This window comes from Rhinoderma darwinii, chromosome 5 (genome assembly GCF_050947455.1).
Source record: "Rhinoderma darwinii isolate aRhiDar2 chromosome 5, aRhiDar2.hap1, whole genome shotgun sequence".
Taxonomy (NCBI): Eukaryota; Metazoa; Chordata; class Amphibia; order Anura; family Rhinodermatidae; genus Rhinoderma; species Rhinoderma darwinii.
The window spans coordinates 135,761,937-135,782,974 of NC_134691.1; the positions used below are offsets into that span (position 1 = coordinate 135,761,937).

The following is a 21,038-nucleotide window of genomic DNA, read 5'->3' on the forward strand; positions in this document are numbered from 1 at the left end:
CCCTAAGGCCTTATTCACACTAACGTGTATTACGTCCGTGCTACGCGCGTGGAAATCACGTGCGTCGTATGGACCTATGTTAGTGAATGGGGCCGTTCAGACTGTCAGTGAATTTCATGCAGCGTATGTGCGCTGCATGAAACTCACGACATGTCCTATACTCGTCCGTGTTTCGTGCAACCCGCACCCATTGAAGCCAATGGGTGTGTGCAAATCGCACACGGCACACGGAAGCACTTCTGGGTGCCGCGCGCTACAGTAGTAAAATAAATTAATGAAAACAGAAAAGCACCTCGTGCTTTTCTGTTTGTAAACATAAAAACAGAGTGTCATAATGATGCCGGCTGCGCGAAAATCACGCAGCCACACACCATATGCTGATGCCACACTGAACTTTGGCTCGCGCAAAATGCAGCGTTTTGTGCGCGCAAAACGGACACGTTCGTGTGAATAAGGCCTAAGGGAGACTTTTTTGTGATCGAATAAATGTGTCATTGTAAATCTTGATGTATAGTCCGTTTTAGGGTACATGTCTATTTGAGGGTAATTCGGTCAGGTTTCATTCGGTCAGGTCTAGTGTTAAGACAAGGATTAGCAAGGGGGAGCATTTTTTGTAATTTATTTTTTTAATCACATTTTTGCTATTTTTACTTTTATCTTTTATTACGGCGGTCTGTTTCTCAAAAGGCCAAAAAAGACCATTAGGGGACTTATTTTTATTTATTTTTTTAAATTTTTTATTTCAACTTAATTTACACTATACTTTCCCAATGTAACTGGGGCTGCACAGCTCTTATTACAGTGAAATCCGCCCAGTTATAGTGATTTTAATATGCTATGACTAAGGGCCACTTGGGCCTGAAACCGGTCAGCTTCTGTTCCATGTGTTGTCCCTGATTTTATGGAACCTCAATAAAAGCCACATTTTGTTCAAGATATTGATGCTTGGAACCTTCTTGCATTTTTTGCTACAATTTGGTGCAGTCCAGAACCCTCCGCGCATCTACTTGGTTGGTGAGCTGGATAAAAATTAACGGTTTCTGTTATGCTTATACAGAAATATAAAATAAAGTTATAAATAAAGTTATCCTTTCATAGGATTAAAAATTTTTTTTTTAAATAAATAAAAATATACAAAATTATTTAGCATAAAATATATTTTATTGCCCATACGTTACATAAAAACAAAAAAAAAGGTACACATTAAGAACCTACATGACCATAATAACCTAAAAAATTAATTTACCAGGTTATTTAGCATGAAACATTACCAGGATAAAAAATAAACTCTGCAAAAAAAAATTATTATTTAAAAACAGTACATTTTTTTCTCCAAGACGCGCAGAAAAAAAAAAATGCAATTTCTCCCGCATAAACAAGGCCTCATATAGCCACTTGCTGTTGAAAGGAGAGGCAAAAATGAAAACATATAGCTAGTCATGAAGGCCTTTTCAGGCCTGATCATTAAGGGGTTAAATCTTTTCATCTTATTGCTACATATTTTGTGCCTGCAGCACCATTAATTCACTTGCGCTTGAGTAACAAGCCAAATTTACTAAATTATCAAGGAGTATATAAAAATAATGGTTAATTTAATGCTGTCAAGGATAGTAGTAGAAATACTGTATTTGAGAATATCAGTCAAGTGAAACAAATATATATATATATATATATATATAAAAAAAAAAGAAGCTCTGTACTACCATTCTGCAGACTAATCCCAAAGGTGGTCTACGCAATAATGAGAACAGCGTCTTATAGATTTGTTCTACAGTTGAACGATTGAGCAACCTACAATGGCCGTTGCTCACCTACCAACGATCCAGTAGCGCGGGAAAGGGACTGCGCTCCTTCATGATGTCATGAAGTAGCGCCGGCATGCTCCTACTTTCGGCCTGCTCTCTCCTCTACCGAGGAAGCTTCGGTTTCCCCCGTGGGCCGCAGAGGACAGCCCCAGGGGCCGCATGTGGCCCGCGTGTTTAAGACCCCTGCTCTATATTAACCCCTTCCCGCCCAATCACGTACATTTACGTGATTAAAGCCGGTGGCTTACTGCCTTTTCACGTAACTGTACGTCATGGAGATGAAGCTGGCTCAGGAGCGGAGCCAGCGACATCACCGCCGGGTCACAGCTGTATGTTACAGCTGTCACACTGAGGTATCGGCCAGGACCGGAACTAGCATCCGATACGGCCGATTAACCCCTCACATGCTGCGTTCAATAGGGATCGCAGCATGTGAGGAGTTTATAGCCACCGGCACCCCAGCAACGTGATCGCTGGGTTGCCGGTGGCTGCAAAGGCGACCGGAGGGCTAATACTTACCTCCCGATCAGCCTGTAACGGAATCCTCCTATGCCCCGTCGTCGGCGGGGCCCAGGAGGCTTCCGGTACCATTGGCAAGATGGCGCCGGCTCAGCTTCCGGCTCAGAACCTGAGCCGGCGTCATCAGCAGTGGGTGTCCGCTGTATGTTACAGCTGACACCCCGATCTATCGCCAGGAACCGGAGCTAGCTCCGATTCCTGGCATTAACCCCTTCAATGCAGCGATCCATTGTGATCGCTACATCCTAGAGGTTTGTAGCAAATCGGCAGCCTTGCCATGCGATGGCAAGGCTGGCGACTGCTACTATGGCAACAGGAGCCCTAACAATGGACTCCTGTCTGCCATTACGTAAGCTGATTAGGCCCCGCCTAGAGGCGGAGCCTGATCGGCTTGCTGTCAGTGAATAACTGACAGTTACAATACATTGCACTACATAGGTAGTGCAATGTATTAGAACATCAAACAAACATTTGGACATTCAAGTCCCCTAGTGGGACTAAAAAAAAGTGTAAAAAAAGGAAAAATAAAAGTTGTAAAACATACAATAAAAGTTTCAAGTAATAAAATAAAACCCAATCGTCCTTTTTACCTTATCAAGTCATTTATTCTTGAAAAAAATAATAAAGCCATACATATTTGGTATCGCTGCGATCGTATTGACCTGAACTATAAAAATAGTATGTTATTTATCCAGCGCAGTGAACGCCGTAAAAAAAACAACTCAAAAACACTGCCATAATTACTGTTTTTTTGGTCACCGTCTTCCAAAAATTGAAATAAAAAGTGATCAAAAAGTCGCATGTATCCAAAAACGGTACCTATAAAATCTATACCTCGTCTCGCAAAAAACAAACCCTCACACCGCTCCATCGACGAAAAAATTAAAAAAGTTATGGCTCTCACAACATCACGACAGAAGAAATACATTCTCTTTCCAAAAGTAATTTTATTGTGCAAAAAGTTATAAAAAAGTTCTATAAATTAGGTATCGCCGGAATCGTACTGACCCGCAGAATAAAGGTAACATGTAGTTTATAACGTACGGTGAACGCTGTATATAAAAAAAACAAGCTATGGCAGAATTGCTGTTTTTTGTCACCTTGCCTCCCAAAAAAAAGGATAACAAGTGATCAAAAAGTCGCATGTACCCCAATATGGTACCAATAAAAGCTACAGCTCGTCCCGTAAAAAACACCCCTCATACCACTACGTCTATGAAAAAATAAAATAAGTTAAGGCTCCAATAATTCAGGAAAGAAAAATATCCAGTTGTGCCGGCCCGAGGGGAACATTTCTTCTGTTTCAAAAGGCGATGTATCAAGGCACTAAAATTAGGGAACCAGGAAGGGGAGGGCCCAAACATATCTGCTGGAAGCGAGGGTGCCCGTATTATACCAGGACAACCCTTCCCAGCAAAATTCCACAAACTGCAAAGGTGCAGAGTGTGGACCAAAGGGGAATAAGGAAGGACGCCAGTTATCAGTGCGACACCGGCCTGTGCAGAAAGAATTGTGTCACAGCGTAACACTCGTCTATGGATCATTTTATTATATTTTTTACCTTATTATTATACCACCTGACTATGCCCCTGATGTACTCTGCCCAGCTCACATATGCCCCACATTATAAACGGAAACCACAGTGATACTCCAAACAAAACTATTACCAAGCAAATTCTACGCTCCAAAAGTCAAATGGCGCTCCCACCGATCTGAGCCCTACAGCATGTCCAAACAGCTGTTTATGTCCACATATATGGCATCGCCATACCCGGGAGAACCCTTTTAACAATTTTTGAGGTGTGTGTCCCCAGTGGCCCAAGCTGGGCACGACATATTTGACAATGAATTGGCATATCTAGGGCAAAATTTTAATTTGTACCTTCGGCAGCGCAATCATTTATAGAAAAGACACGTGGGGTGAAAATGCTCACTACACCCCTTAATAAATGCCTTGAGGGGTGTAGTTTCCAAAATGGGGTCACTTCTCAGGGGTTTCTTTTATTTCACATCTGAGCCTCTGCAATTGTGAACCAATACTTTATATGTCGCCAAATTAGGCCTCAATTTTACATGGTACTCTTTCACTCCTGAGCCCTGTCGAATGTCCAGGCAAAAGATTAGGGCCACACGTAGGGTGCTTCTAAAACCGGGAAACACCGCATAAAAATTGATAGCTGTCTTGTTATGGTGGCACAAGCCGGGCACCACATATTGGCGTATCTAAGGAAAAATTCCCATTTTCACTCTCCCACATCGTGTGCACACGAATTTCTGCAAAACACCTGTGGGGTTAACATGCTCACTACACCCCTAGGTGAATACCTTGAGGGTGTTGTTTCCAAAATGGGGTCACTTCTGGGGGGGACTGTTTTGGTTCCACAGGGACTTTGCAAATGCAACATAGCGACCAGAAACCAAATGCAGCAAAATCTGTACAGCAAAATCAAATGGCGCTCCTTCCCTTCTGAGCCCTGCCATGTGTCTAAACAGCAGTTTATGACCACACGTGAGGTATTGCCGTACTCCAGAGAAGTTGCTTTACAAATGTTGGGGTTTGTTTTTTCCTTTATTTGTTGAGAAAATTAAAAATTTTGAGCTAAAGCTACGTCTTATTTAAGAAAAAGGATTTTTTTTATTTTCACTGCCCAATTCTAATAAAATCTATGAAACACCTGTGGGGTCAAAATGCTCACTACACCCCTAGATGGATTCCTTAAGGGGTGTAGTTTTCTCAATGGAGTCATTTTTTTGGCGTTTTCACTGTTTTGGTCCCTTAGGGGCTTTGCAAATGCGACATGGCCTCCGCAAACCATTCCTGCTAAATTTGAGCTCCAAAAGCCAAATGGCGCTCTTTCCCTTCTAAGCCTTGCCGTGGGTCCAAACAGCCATTTATGACAACATGTGGGGTATTGTTTTACTCGGGAGAAATTGCTTTACAAATTTTGCGGTGCTTTTTCTCCTTCAGTCCTTGTGGAAATTAGAAAAAGTTAGCTAAACCTACATTTTCTTTGAAAGAATGTAGATTTTAATTTTCATGGCCTACTTCCAATAATTTCTGCAAAAAACCTGCGGGGTCAAAATGCTCACTAGACCCCTAGATAATTTCCTCAAGGGGTGTAGTTTCCCAAATGGGGTCACTTTTGGTGGATTTCCACTGTTTTAGCACCGAAAGAGCCCTTCAAACCTGACATGGTGCCTAAAATATTTTCTAATAAAAAGGAGGCCCAAAATCCACTAGGTGCTCCTTTGCTTCGGAGGTCGATGCTTCAGTCCAGTACCACACTAGGGCCACATGTGGGGTATTTCTAAAAACTGCAGAATCTGGGCAATAGATATTGAGTTGCGTTTCTCTGGTAAAAACTTCTGTGTTACAAAAAAAATAGATTAAAAAAAGAATTTCTGCAAAAAAAAAATGAAATTTGAAAATTTCACCTCCACGTTGATTTAATTTCTGTGAAACATTTAAAGGGTTAAGAAACTTTCTAAATGCTGTTTTGAATACTTTGAGGGGTGAAGATTTTAAAATGGGGTGACTTTTTGGCGGTTTCTAATATATAAGGCCCTAAAAGCCGCTTCACAACTGAACTGGCCCCTGTAAAAATAGCCTTTTGAAATTTTCTTGAAAATGTGAGAAATTGCTGCTAAAGTTCTAAGCCTTGTGATGTTATAGAAAAATAAAAGGACGTTCAAAAAAACGATGCAAATATAAAGTAGACATATGGGGGATGTTAATTAGCAACAATTTTGTGTGGTATAACTGCCTGTCTTACAAGCAGATACATTTACAATTAGAAAAATGCTAATTTTTGCAATTTTTCACAATATTTTGGTGTTTTTCACTGATAAATATTGAATTTATCGACCAAATTTTTCCACTATCATAAAGTCCAATGTCTCACGAGAAAACAATCTCAGAATCGCTTTGATAGGTAAAAGCATTCCGGAGTTATTACCACATAAAGTGAAATATGTCAGATTTTAAAAAATGGGTCTGGTCCTGAAGGCCAAAATGAGCTTGGTCCTGAAGGGGTTAAAGAGGTCCGTCTGGTGTTCCTTTAGGCGGTGTTTACAAATTGCGGTCAAATAGTGGGTTTTCCCGTGACTTTTGCTAAATCGCACCTAAGCTAAGCCATTTTGAAAAAAAAAACAAAAAAAAAAACAGGCAAAAGCAGCCTTGAACATTTCACTGCCAGGGACATATGTAATAGATCATGATTTTAAACGCCTGCTGTGTCTAGAATATAAGGAGTAGGGCTGAGATGTTCGTATTTGAAAGCGAAGATTCTGCACTTTAATGTGATGCCATCAAGTGTAATATTCAGGGAGCAACACTCATTTGAATTCGGAGGGGGGGGGGGGGGAAGAGTCAGAAATGATTTTTTTTTGGTGCCCGTGCCGTTCAAAAATATGGAACATGTCCTATTTCAGGCCGTAATAACAGCTCGGGCAGGCCCATAGAAGTCTATGGGGCTCCCGTAATTACGGGTGGCTACGTGTGTGCACGCGTAATTACGGGAGCGTTGCTAGGCGACGACAGGGGATAGTCACTGTCCAGGGTGCTGAAAGAGTTAACTGATCGGCAGTAACTCTTTCAGCACCCGAGACAGTGACTACCGCTGGAGTTAAAAGTTAACTTACCCTGCTTATTCCTCCAGTCCGGCCTCCCGGGATGACGTTTCATCCCAAGTGACCGCTGCAGCCAATCACAGGCTGCAGCGGTCACTTGAACTGCCGCGTCATCCAGTGAGGTCGGACTGAATGTCAAAAGAGGGACACATCACCAAGACAACGGTACATATGAACTTCTTTACTTTTAATTGCTGCGGAAACTTTGCCCGAAAGGGCTGCCCCTTCTCTCTTTCCAGCACGGACAGAGAGAAGGGGCTGCCGATTACTGCAGAGAAAACGGGTCCGTAAATACGGGTGGAATACTGGTGACACTGGGCCCGTATGTACGTTCACGGGTCCATAAATACTGGTGGAATACGGGTCGAATACGTGTGACAAAGTACCCGTATTTACGCCAGTATTTACAGGTGGAAAAAAATAAGTTTGTGCGCATGAGGCCTAAGAGAGGGGTGGGGTGGGGAAGGAGAAGCTGCAAGTGACATCAGGAAGATATATTACAGCCTGTTACCGCCATCTCTCCCCTGTACAGCCTCCAGTGACCCCCCAGGGGGATACAGGAACCTTCCTTCATGCTATCACCACTATTACCAACAAGAGAGGATATGTGCTCATATTTAGGGTGGGGGGTCCCCAACCTACTACAGTGGTGAGAATATGAGCAGTTACATATCTAATCTCCCATGCAACTAATCAGACTATTTACCGACTTCATGACTGATTTTGACCGGCATCAGGATTGTAGAGATTTTTGGTCTCTTCAGTTTTGAAGATCTTGTGAAGAGTTATGAATGAAGACATAGGCATAAGTGGCATGTATGTAGTCTGCACAACTTGAAATTTTATTTTTAGGATGTGATGTGCATCTCGGTCAGACTCAGCTTTTTTTTTTTTTTTTATGCGCTTTGATGCAAAATGCATGAAGGTGCCCATGATTGTAAAGTGCTGGGTGGTATTTTCACAATATGCTAGGAGTCTATTTTCAGAAAATAAATGGGTAGGGGGTAAAAAATTATCATCATTTAGGTTATATTTCGGTTTGTCAAAAGTGTGAAAATTGTTCTGGCATTTAATTAGTCAGGATTTATAGGGGATCTGTCAATCGTTTAGCAATGCCCAATCATGAGCTTTTTTTCTAAATATGCAAATGAGGCTATACTAGACAAGTGGGTGTCAACAGCAGTGATTCTCCTGAGGTGGAGCGATCACACAGCCGCTGTCCTATCAGCATGAAGCTGCTTCACACAGCGTGAGAGACGGAGGCTGGCAGGAAGGGGGATCACCTAAAACAACTATAGAAATCGGGCTGTAAACCACCTAGAACAGTGGTTCTGGTGGCATATGAAAGACGAGATTTTAATCTTTCATATGACACCAGCAGTTCTAGCTGTGAAACAACCGAAAGTATCACCAGTTGAAAACAGTCGGGAATGGAAGCTGTATACTACATGATCACACTGTGTTGCTGGGCTAAGAAGAGGAGAACTGTATGATGCGGATTAGACAGCGTCATACAGAAAACATTACACCGCCCAGAGTGAAAAGAGTCACCTCTCAATTGGCTATTAGATAAAAGTTTTTGAAAAAATTTACACCGCAGTTATCAGGATCATAGCGCCTATTAGAATAGCTAGGAGAAAGGGAATTGATTAACTAGTGACAGATCCTCTTTAAGAGCATCTGAAAGATCACATCAATACAGAGGTCTCCCAGATCTTGGCACAGGGAGCACCACATTGGCTGTCAAATTAATCCCACTCTATCGCAAATTAGCTATAATCTTACAAATCCTTTAACAGTTTACTTCCTATAAGGCTATGCTCACACAGAGTATTTTGACGAGTTTTTTGACGTGGAAATCCCGTGGATTTCAATGGGAGGCGGGGGCGGTTTTCTCCCGTGAGCGGTAAAACCGCCTCGCGGGAGAAAGAAGCGACATGTCCTATCTTCAGGCGTTTCCGCCTTTGACCTCCCATTGACTTCAATGGGGGGCAAAGAAAACGTATTTCGCTGCATTTTATGCCCGTGGCTCTCAATGGCCGCAGGCGAAAAACGCTGTGAAAACCGGCATGCAGGGAGAGGAAATTCTGCCTCAAATTTCCAAACGGAATTTTGAGGCAGAAATTCCGCCTGCAAAAATCTCTGTGTGAACATAAAGATCTCAATTACATGTGGTTATTAAAAAAGGTAATGTTTGCAAACTTCGGCCTCATGCCCACTTCAGTTATTTTCTTCAGTGTGCCATCTGTTTTTTTTAACGGATAGCACACTGAAACAGTCATTCCTATGGGGCCATGCACACTTCTGTTGTTTTAACGGAACGGTGTGACCGCTCCAACAAAAATAGGACAGGTCCTACTCCTGTCTGTTTTTGACATAACAGTCTCGGCCTTTTCATTCGTTTGGTCCATTGAAGCAACGGACTGCACACGGGAGCCATCCGTGTGCGGTCCATGTTTCACGGATCCTGCATTAGCGCCCGTACGACGGGCAACGGAAGCGTACATGAGGCCTTAGCAGACCGAATACAATCCTCAAATACAGAATGTGCTGACTACGGCTATTTGTTGTGTGAATAACAAACGTATTCATTTTTGTAAAGCGACTTCCTAGGAAGCTTGTATTTTCACGATGTTGAAATCTACTCAGATACATGGCTGTGTACTTGCTGCCTTCTTAGTGGATATAGAGGTCAGATCACAAGTCCTGCTATGTGATGCAGAAAAAGCAGACGGGGCAATTTTCTTCTGAGATCAGCAATTGTAAGGGACATGGAGAGATCGGATGTGCTTGTACACAAGAGACAAGTCCTGGGATATTCTACAAGAGCTGATCATTCAATCTCTCTCATTGTACAGAATTGCCTGGAGGCTTGTATTAAATCTCAAAAAAAATCTGCTAAAACACCACTTTTTAAACAGAAATGTTGCACTGGAGGCAGGTCTTCTCCAAAATTCAGCTTGCAGGAACAAGGACAGAGCTCCTATAGAAAATCTTGCAATAATAGAGGTTGACATTGCTGCCCTCTAGTGGAAAATGCAACAAATTGTAGAATAGGGTAATTTATACATCCCTTCTTATTTGAAGTTTACATGATGAATTACTTAAAACAGACATGATTAAATCTTCCCTACGGTGTGTGAGGCTTAGATGAAACATGGCTGGGCGTCTACCACCTTTGTAGGACAGGTAATTCGCATATGGCTAATATACGGAAAAGGGTCAGACAGATAACTGCCACATAGTAACAATATAGAAACCATGCATACAGCCCAAAACTTTTACTATATACTCTTAAAAGAACACATTCAAACCATATGCGGCAGCAATTTCTAACTTTTGGCTGGGTACAAGTTTTAAAGCAGAAGTACCAATGTCAATATGGCAAAACTAAACAAGACCAGAGCACAGGCAAGAAGAGTAAGGGTATGTGCACACACACTAATTACGTCCGTAATTGACGGACGTATTTCGGCCGCAAGTCCCGGACCGAACACAGTGCAGGGAGCCGGGCTTCCAGCATCATACTTATGTACGATGCTAGGAGTCCCTGCCTTGCTGCAGGAAAACTGTCCCGTACTGTAATCATGTTCTCAGTACGGGACAGCAGTTCCACGGAGAGGCAGGGACTCCTAGCATCGTACATAAGTATGATGCTAGGAGCCCGGCTCCCTGCACTGTGTTCGGTCCGGTACTTGCGGCCGAAATACGTCCGTCAATTACGGACGTAATTAGTGTGTGTGCACATACCCTTAGGTGGCGCAGTGTACACAACTTTAACCTCTTAATGACCAGCCTATTTTAGGCCTTAAAGGGGTTGTCCGAGAGACCATATTTTCAAAAACCTTATTAATGCATGTAATTTATAAATGTAAATACATTTGTAATATACTTACGTTTTCCAAAGTGGCCCCGTTTCCAGATCCTGCCGTGGGGAACTTGGTGACGTCACTCTCTGCACTGACTCTGCCGCTTTGTTGATCTTGAATTCTTTGGCGGGTATAAGACACGTCACTTATGACGTGGTGTATATCGGCTTGTTCTGCTTCACAGCCCGTAACGCGCATGTGCTGTCACTGCTGTTCTCGCGGTCCCTGCTGTTCTCGAGAGAACAGCAGGGGCCGCGCATGTGCGTTACAACAGAACAAGCCGATATACACCACGTCACAAGTGACGTGTCGTATACCCGGAAAAGGATTTAAGATCAACAAAGCGGCAGAGCCAGAGCAGAGTGACGTCACCAATCAAGTTCCCCACGGCAGGATCTGAAAACGGGGGCACGTTGGAAAAAGTAGGTATATTACAAATGTATTTACATTTATAAATTACATGAATTAAAGGGGTTTTTGAAAATATGATTGTCTCTCGGACAACCCCTTTAAGGACCAAGCAATTCTTTAGATTTATTCCATCGTCTCACTCAAAGAGCTGTAACTTTTTTACCGCCTCTTCATGCTCTATTCACACGACCGTTTTGGCCGATAAACAGCAGTTTGTCAGTTTTTCTCTGCTGTTTTGCATCCGTTCCATTACAGTTCCAGGCCGTGTTTCTGTTTTTAACGGCCGATTTTGACCCGTTATGCATCCATTTTATTCCCTGTCACCTTTAAAGAGGCTCTGTCACCAGATTTTGCAACCCCTATCTGCTATTGCAGCAGATAGGCGCTGCAATGTAGATTACAGTAACGTTTTTATTTTTTAAAAACGAGCATTTTTGGCCAAGTTATGACCATTTTTGTAGTTATGCAAATGAGGCTTGCAAAAGTCCAAGTGGGTGTGTTTAAAAGTAAAAGTCCAAGTGGGCGTGTATTAGGTGCGTACATCGGGGCGTTTTTAATACTTTTACTAGCTGGGCGCTCTGAAGAGAAGTAACATCCTCTTCTCTTCAGAACGCCCAGCTTCTGACAGTGCAGATCTGTGACGTGAGTGACGTCACAGATCTGCACTGTCAGAAGCTGGGCGTTCTGAAGAGAAGAGGATGTTACTTCTCTTCAGAGCGCCCAGCTAGTAAAAGTATTAAAAACGCCCCGATGTACGCACCTAATACACGCCCACTTGGACTTTTACTTTTAAACACACCCACTTGGACTTTTGCAAGCCTCATTTGCATAACTACAAAAATTGTCATAACTTGGCCAAAAATGCTCGTTTTTAAAAAATAAAAACGTTACTGTAATCTACATTGCAGCGCCTATCTGCTGCAATAGCAGATAGGGGTTGCAAAATCTGGTGACAGAGCCTCTTTAAAAACGGATGAATTTCATTTGTAAATTTTTTTCCACACACTTCCCTCTGTAGATACTGCCACACAGCCCCCCCTGTAGGTAATGCCACACAGCCCCCCCTTGCAGGTAATGCCACACGGCCCCCCCCCCTTGCAGGTAATGCCACACAGCCCTCCCCTTGCAGGTAATGCCACACAGCCCTCCCCTTGCAGGTAATGCCACACAGCCCTCCCCTTGCAGGTAATGCCACACAGCCCTCCCCTTGCAGGTAATGCCACACAGCCCTCCCCTGTAGGTAAAGCCACACAGCCCTCCCCTGTAGGTAAAGCCACACAGCCCTCCCCTGTAGGTAAAGCCACACAGCCCTCCCCTGTAGGTAAAGCCACACAGCCCTCCCCTGTAGGTAAAGCCACACAGCCCTCCCCTTGCAGCTAATGCCACACAGCCCCCCTTGCAGGTAATGCCACACAGCCCCCCTGCAGGTAATGCCACAACAGCCCCCTAGTTCTACAAGGATCTTTTTTACATAGCACCCCCCCCCCTATAGATGGCACCCACCCACTTTTCTGTATATCACGCCACCGTTGCAGGAGAAGTCCCTGACTTCAATGTCAATATATGGACAGTGAAGTCAGGGACTTCTACAGGAGCAGAAACACCAGCCACAGTGCCGGGGCTTCCACTTCAGAAGTCCGTGAAGTTACGGTGTCCATATATGGACAATGAAGTCAGGGACTTTTCCTGGAATGGAAACACCGGCCACAGCGGTCATTTCCAAGTTGATTGCTAAATAAAGAGGGGTCCATAGCTCAGCAACGAGGGACGCTCACCTGTTTTTTGTATATATCTTTTTGGGGGGAGTACTAGTGTGAGATATATATATATATATATATATATATATATATATATCTTTTTCTAGACAAACTGTTTTGTCTTGTATATGTATTTTGAGCTGGGAACTTTTTGTCTTTAATTTAAAGCGATCTTCATAAAATATATTAAAAAAGTGGAAATCCTGAATTAATAGAGGAGGCCGCTGTTCAGGATCCCCATCTTTTGGCCAGAGTGGAGACACGTTACAAAGAAAGTCTCTCGCTCTGTAGGACCAGTATTACACAGACGACACATTGATATGAATGAACACTCTGTAATGCTTAATTTCCTATGTGGTGGCGCTGAAGAGAAATTTAACAGTTACTGCCAGGTTTCCCCACAAATTATTACTGGTGGTCCCCAATGGGGATACAGATAAATAAAAGGATTGTGAGGAGGAAGGGGAAAGGGCTGATCTCTTGGGAAACACATGTAAGAATTCTCAATAGACAAAATAGGATCAAATGAAAAGGTAGAGATTAAGGTAAATTTTCTGCTTACTATTTCTTTAAATATCAGAATATTTGAAGGGGTTGTCCGGTCACAAAACTTATTTTCATACGGATGACTTATCCACAGCATTGGCCATCAGTATACGATCGATGGGGGTCTGACAACCAGATCCCGCACCGATCAGTGGTTCTGGCTGCCTCCGGGCACCGATTATTATGCAGTGTTCAGCGCTGGAAGCATATATGACTCCGTACACTGCATAGCGGCCGTACTGCAACTCTGCTCCTATTTACTTTAAAAGGAGCAGAGCTGCAGTATGGCCGCTATACTGTGACTGGAGCCATCTGCTTCCGGTTTGGTGCGGGGTACGGGTGTCGGACCCCCACGATCATATGGGGATTACCTATCCTGTGGATAGGTCACCAGTATGCAAAACCGTCCCGTCCCCGTACAACCCCTTTAATAGGGTGCAGCGAGGTTGTCTGCAAACAAATAATAATTTGTTAGTGTTCTCTCTCTGCAATGACGAAGTATGGCACACATCCTGGCAGGAGAGCTCATGTTGACATATAGCCCTTTAACTGTAACCATCTGCTAACCGCAGTATGCCGAGTCATTAACACAACACTCAGTATTGCAAAGTTCTATGAAACATAAAACTCTCTCACCCAAGTCATATTATTAATTATGACCCGTGACAGGAGTGTAAAATTAAATGTCACATCCAGGAACATCACGCTCCCTCACTCCATAATTACCAAGTCGCCATGAAGTGCAATTGTATGGAAATTAATACGCAGCCTGATTCAAGGTCTAAAGTGATAACTAAACTCTTATCCAGCATAAAAGTATAATATTTACATGCTAATAATCTACATGTCCATAACTAACACAAGCTACCATTATAAATTCCATAAGTATAAACTACCTGAGCTCCCAAACAAAAGAGAATTATGATAGTAGTATTAAGGTGAACTTTTACCTTCTAAACACAAGCGGTTTCTGCCGCTGGTAGAATTGGCAAGTAGCGATGTATGTTGGTATCTACACAAGACACTTGGCCAATCAAAAATGTAAGCCTAAGGGTCCTATTACATGGCCCATATATGAAAATGAGCACTGATCAACAAGTATCAATGAGTGGTTATGTATGGGGACGAGAAATCGTTACTACGATAGAAATATATGGGGACAAACTATCATGTCGCCGGCACATCTCCCCATTTACATAGGGAGATGTGCTACCGACAACGATAATATTATTAAAGGCTGCATATACTAGAGAATGAGTCGATGGCTGAGCATTTGCTCGTTCATCGGCTGATCGTTGCCCTGTTTACACAGGGCAATGATCGGGAACGAGCGGTCATATGAACGCTCATTGGCCCATGTAAAAGGGTAAATTCTCTCAAATAGAAACAATTCATATTTTAAAATTATCACAAAGGTCAATGTAGTTGGGATATAGTACACCATTTGCAAGGTCCTTGCACTATTAGGCCTCTGCTGGTAAAGTCTGTGGTCGATCTACAATATTAAAGGAGTTCTTCAGAACTTATTTTTTCTGAAAATGGAGAGAAAAATTATTTCATATATAGTCACTGAGGTCAGCCTAACGAAATCCATATTCAGTGATACCGCAATCACATGACTACATGGTCAATTCACTCACAACGCACACTTGGCAGATATATTCCGAAAGTTATAAACAAGCAATGAAAAAGTGCATATATTATGAAGACTTCTAAATAAGCATAAATTGTAACACAGGGGGTGAGATCAAAATAATAGATGGTGAGAGAAAACATGGAAGTCTTGAAACAATTAACAGCAAGACAGAAGGGAGTACATCCTCATGCAAAGTGGGTGCTGAGAGTACATACCCAGAAAGCATCTCTTGGGATAAGTTTTGAGTTCTTCATCCTTACTATCTGACGCTAAAAACGTCAAACAAAAGAAAAAAGAAAGAAGAAAAAGCATTGATACATTGTTTACAAACTAATAGAGCCTTCTTTTACTAATAACGGTTCATGATTCAGCATTACTCTCTAGAAAAAGCAGAGAATTGGAAACAAAGATCTATCTGAATAGAGCAGAGAAACGGTAGCGCCCATTATTATGGCATCGCATCCACAATCACATGTATTACTGAAATTGATGTGGAGCTAGATATGCCAAGAGGACCATCAAAGATAATTAAAATATGTAAATTAACTTAATCAATATAAATTAATGGTTTCCAAGACAAATCTCACAACTACTCTAGAAAACACACACATGCAAAAGGAGAAAATGGAACCAACTTCATGTGGAGTTCTTGACAGCTTGTAAGGGTCACTAGGGATCTGTGGCTAGGTGGCAACTTTTACCGCAGGTAGCACAAATGGCAGCATATTGCAATTCCTCCTGGCCATCTCATGACTGAAAGACCCATCACCTATTAAAATTGACCGATGTGTTCTATTTTGTTTGCTACCACTATTTTTAACTTTTACTATGTCAGCATGATAGCAGCCAACTCAGAATTTGTTATGCAAGCCTTGCTCCCAAGGCTTTTAAGAAACTTTCTGAAAAATCAAACTGTAGGAAGACGGCACATCATTCCTGACCACATACTCAAAAGTGAATGATGCAAAGACCGATGAAGCCACAAGACCGTGCCCAGAAAATAGAGCCAGATAAGGACTTGGTTATACACTGGTTATTAGTCATCTAAGCAGCAGTACTGAACGCCAATCCATGAAGACGTTTAATAAATACCAAAGGGTTTTTCAATGATTTATGAACTGAATCAACATCGATAATTAGCTGATTTTAGTAACGGTAGGAGTATTCTTGTAGACCGCATCTACTTCTGACAGATCACTTTTCTACAGCCAAATATCTCCTAGTTTAGCTGGGAACTTGTTAGACTTCAAACATTACAATTCTGTACACAACACACAAGTGGAAATATTTCTGCTGGTGCGCTTGCAATGGATGCTAAAATAGGAAAAATATCCTACCATTTTGTGGCTACAGCTTCCATGCAGAGCTACACTATATGGACAACGTATTGAGACATCTACAGGAGCTTTCACGACATTCCATTCTAAATCCATAGGCATGAATATGGAGTTTGTCCTCTCTGCAGCTAAACAGCTTTCCACTTTTCTGGGAAGGCTTTCTACAAGATTTCAGAGTGGGTCTGTGGGAATTTTTTTTGCCCATTCATCCAGAAGAGCATTCGTGAGGTTAGACACGGATGTTGGGCCTGGCTCACAATCTCCGTTTAATGGAGTTGAGGTCAGGGCCAGTCAAGTTCTTCCACACCAAGCTCACCCAACCATGACTTCATGGACCTTTGCTTGTGCACTGGGGCACAGTCATGCTGGAACAGAAAAAGGGCTCTTTCCAAACTGTTCCCACAAAGTTGGGAGCATAGAATTGTCCGTAATGTCTTGGTATGCAAAAGTATTAAGATTTTCCGTCACTGGAACTAAGGGGCCTAGGCCAAACCCTGGAAAAAACCCTATAGCATTATTATTCCTCCACCAAACTTTATAGTTGGCACAAAATAGTCATGCAGGTAATTTTTTCCTAGCATTCGCCAAACCCAGACTTATATATCAGACTGCCAAATAGAGAAGCGTGGTTTTTCACTCCACAAAACACGTTTTCACTGCTCCTGAAGCCAGTGGCGGCATGCTTTACACCAATCCATCCGATGTTTGACATTGTGCTTGATGAAGCTTGCATGCAGCTGCTCGGCCATGGAAACCCATGGCATAAAGCTCCCGACCCAGTTTTTGTGCCGATGTTAATGACAGAGGAGGTTTGGAACTCTGCAGTTGAGTCCACAGTGTTGGCGACTTATGCACTACGCGCCTCAGCACTCAGCCACACCGCTTTGCAACATTACGTTGTCTGCCACTGCGTTGCTGTGGTTCCTGACACTTCCACTTTACAATAACACCACACAGTTGATCGTGGAATATCTAGGGGAGAAGTTTCACTAACTGACTTGTAATCGTAACATTCTATTACAGTACCACGCTCTAATTCAGTGAGCGCTGTAGAATGATTCACTCTTTAAAACCTGTTTGTAAGGCAGACTGCATGACTTGGAGCTTGATTTTATACACCTGTGGCAAGGGGACTGAATACAACACCTGAATTAAATGATTAACCCCTTCCTGCTATTGGGCGTGACTATGTCCTGATTTACAGTGCATTCCAGCAATAGGGCATTCAGCAACGCCCTGTAGATGAAGCGGGCACAGGAGCTGTTCGTGCTTCATCTTCAGCGGGTGTCAGCTGTAATACACAGCGGACATCCCGCTGCAACGGCAGTTACCGCCCATCCAGGCTGTTTAACCCCTTCAATGCGGCTGTCAATAGAGTCAGCTGCATTGAAGTGGTTGACAGAGGGAGGGGGCTCCCTCTCTAACCCACCGCGAGAGATCACGGGTGGTGATGGTTGCTATGGCAACCAGGAAGCCTAGCAACGACTTCCTGGTTGGCCAAGTATGGAAGCCTATTAGGTCCTGCCCAAGCCTAATAGGCTAGACCTAATAGGCTTTCAGATGAAGAATGACCATTACAATACACTGCAGTACATAAGTGGCTGCGACGGGAAGGAGTTAAAAGGTGTGTCCCAATACTTTTGTCCATCTGGTGTCTGTAGTCTGTAACCATAGAGACACAAACAAACACTGTGTAGTCTGATCCCGCAGTCCTTCGTTACTTTAATCCTCCTGCCCCATTTCTTGCGAACGTTCTAACAATCGGGTAAGCAAGAAGGGGCACTTTTTTGCGAAGGGAGTAAATGCAGTCAATGACTAAATATGGATATGTATGTGGATAGTGCATGCACCAACCACGCTTGACATATCTAGATATATCATATGTCCGCAGCAGTGATTTAGCTATGCATCTTACGCTACATCATCCCTGTGTACCAGCGCTTCTGGCCATCCAGCTGTGCAGGGAGCTGCCAGCCCTTCACTTGAAATAAATCAACTGTGCAAATGGTCTTCATAAGTAATGGGGAGCTGGTCAAAAATAAACGGTCATGGATCATGGTTAATAACCAACTGACCAATATAGTGGCAGACACACAGGACAAGTTTGATAAGATCTAGGGACCCTGGAAGACCTATCTTGCCATATACACTGAGGGGGCAGGGTCTAAAAGGGAGGGAAAAAAAGGACTTAAAGGACCAGTGTCACGAAAAAAAAATTTTTTAGATCAATTTGATTTTAGTGTTTTATTAAACATTTTTTTATTTATTTGTGTGTTTGTGTTTTACTTTTTTTTTATTTTTTCTTCCCTATGGGGGCTGCCATTTTTTTTTCCATCTCTGTATGTGTCGATTAACGACACATACAGACATGGAATACGGCACATACAGTCCCATAGTGAATGCGAACGGGGCCCGTTCCATCCACTATGCTGTACGCCGTCTGTGTGGGAACGGCGCATGCGCCGCTCCCACACAGTCCAAGTTGAATTGTGCGACGTCCGGCGCCATTTTCCTGTGGACCGGAAGTCGCGGCCGGGCAGTAAGATTACTACTTCCGGTCGCGGCTTCCGAACTTGTGCACTTGGAGCAGCGGTAGCAGACGGAGCGGACGAACCGGAGGGAGCAGCGGCGACTGGAGCAGGTAAGTTATTTCTATGTATGTTCGTGGTTTAGTGTGTGTTTACTACTTTATGTTAACCTACTACACTGTGTGTCCCCTCGTTTCCCCCGGCACTAGCCAGGATAAAGGAGGGGGGATTCTGAGAGCTCACTAGAGCGAGGGATTTTTCTAAAATTTTGCAGCATAAAGCAATGTGGTTGCTTTACCACATGCAATGCTGCAATTTTGGGAATTGCTCCATCTAGTGACCAGCGCTGGGAAATATTATAAATTAGAATCTAGTTTATAATATTTCCTGACTCGTGAAAAAAATTAGAACAATGTTTAATTACCTATACACGAATTGTTTGACTAAAAAAAAAAAAATAATTTCTAGCGACACTTTCCCTTGAAGTAGATTTTAACTCCCCCCTTTATTTTTTTTCTATCTTCACCTTCCCTTTTGTTTTTATGTTTTGTAACATCCACAAGATCCATCCCAAATTCCACAAGGAAGCGCCTACGATTTTTGGCTTCAGTTATCTACTACTTGGCATCTGATGTCTCGAATATATAGATGTTGTAAAGCTGTATGACATGCTACCAATTTATGGATTCTAAAATAAGACAACATTGTATTCATATATCTATTGACACTGCCAAGCATAGCAACCCTGTTGATTGTCGGTATGAATTTATTTTATTTACTTTTTGAAAATCAAAAATAGAGTGAATACAAAAAATTTAAAGTAGGGGACAAATGGAGGGAAGTACGACTGCAGGATCAGACTCAACAGGTTTTAATCAGCACTTCCAAACTTTTCCCCTCTAGATCAGTGTTTACCAACCAGGGTTCCCTGGAGATTTGACAGGGACTCCTAGAACACAGGAGCAAGACCTTGTACAGTAGAGATAGCAAACAGACTTTAATTTGCTCAAAAGATGCTTGGCAAAAAAATATTTCACCCAGAATATAGTATTATAAAATGTTTTAACTCCCTTCATTAAAGGGGTTGTCCCACCTTAAAAAAAAAAGAAAAAAAAGAAAAACACTCATTGTATAGATCAGAAAAAGTGAACAATGTTTGCCATATACATGCTGTTAAAAAAAAATAATTTCGTGAGTTATGACATTTACTTATGTAGTATGGCACCACCTGGTGTTCAAAGTGTATAGCAATGTGCACATCCACCTAATAAGCCGAGTGTTGGTGGACATGCTCAGTCACTCTCCTCACAGACAGTTCTCTGCGGAGTGATCCTCTGTTTACTGCAGAGCATCCAATAAAAAAAAAAAAAAAAAAAAAAAAAAAAAAAGCTTCCCCACCTTGCAGTAGCATGGCAGTATAGCCAAGACGCCCTTCTGCAGGGGAGGTAAGAAGGGGCTATATTGTCCCCTGCCAGAGAGGTGGAAAAAAATACAGATTCTGCATAGAGCTCCTTCTCCAACTGCATAGATTAGCAGCAGCAAAGGGGTTACACATGTAGCAAAAAATGATGAAAAGGGTATTTTATCATGCTAGAAACGCTGCAAGTTACTTTAAAGCCGTTATTAAGTGCATTTTTGGACTTTTGGAATGAAAACGATTCATGGGATAAGCTCTTTATGGAAGGAATGGGAATAGGAGTTCCTAGGGAGTGAAACAATTGTCCAGCGGTTGCCAAAGGTTATAAAGATTGGGAAACACTGTTCTAGATGCATTGGAACAGTAAAAACAAATAGTACGGCAAAGGTGTCTTACATAAAAAAATAAAATTAAAAAAAATAAATTGAATAATCTTTAACAAGCAGCACTGTTTATTCTAAAGTCAAATCATAGATACAATTCAAAACCCATGTAAAGTATAGGGCACATATATTCACAGTTCATTTTGTACCACAAAATACATTTTGCAAATACAAAATAAGTGCAAATATGTGCCATGAAAT

At 42.4% G+C, this 21,038-nt stretch overlaps 1 protein-coding gene across 5 annotated transcripts in view; it reads right to left on the reverse strand.

Annotated features, from left to right (window-relative positions):
- SLC66A2 (solute carrier family 66 member 2) overlaps positions 1-21,038 on the reverse strand; it is a 111,657-nt gene that overhangs the window by 50,294 nt on the left and 40,325 nt on the right. For 4 of the 5 annotated variants that reach the window (XR_012847651.1, XR_012847652.1, XM_075826531.1 and 1 more), the window contains exon 4: positions 15,388-15,441. The exons of the other annotated variant lie outside the window; for it this stretch is intronic. Coding sequence is in view for 2 of the 4 variants with exons in the window: in XM_075826531.1 (XP_075682646.1) it covers positions 15,388-15,441 (54 nt within the window). In the remaining 2 variants the exon portion in view is untranslated. The remainder of the gene's footprint in view (positions 1-15,387; positions 15,442-21,038) is intronic. 5 annotated transcript variants of the gene reach the window in all.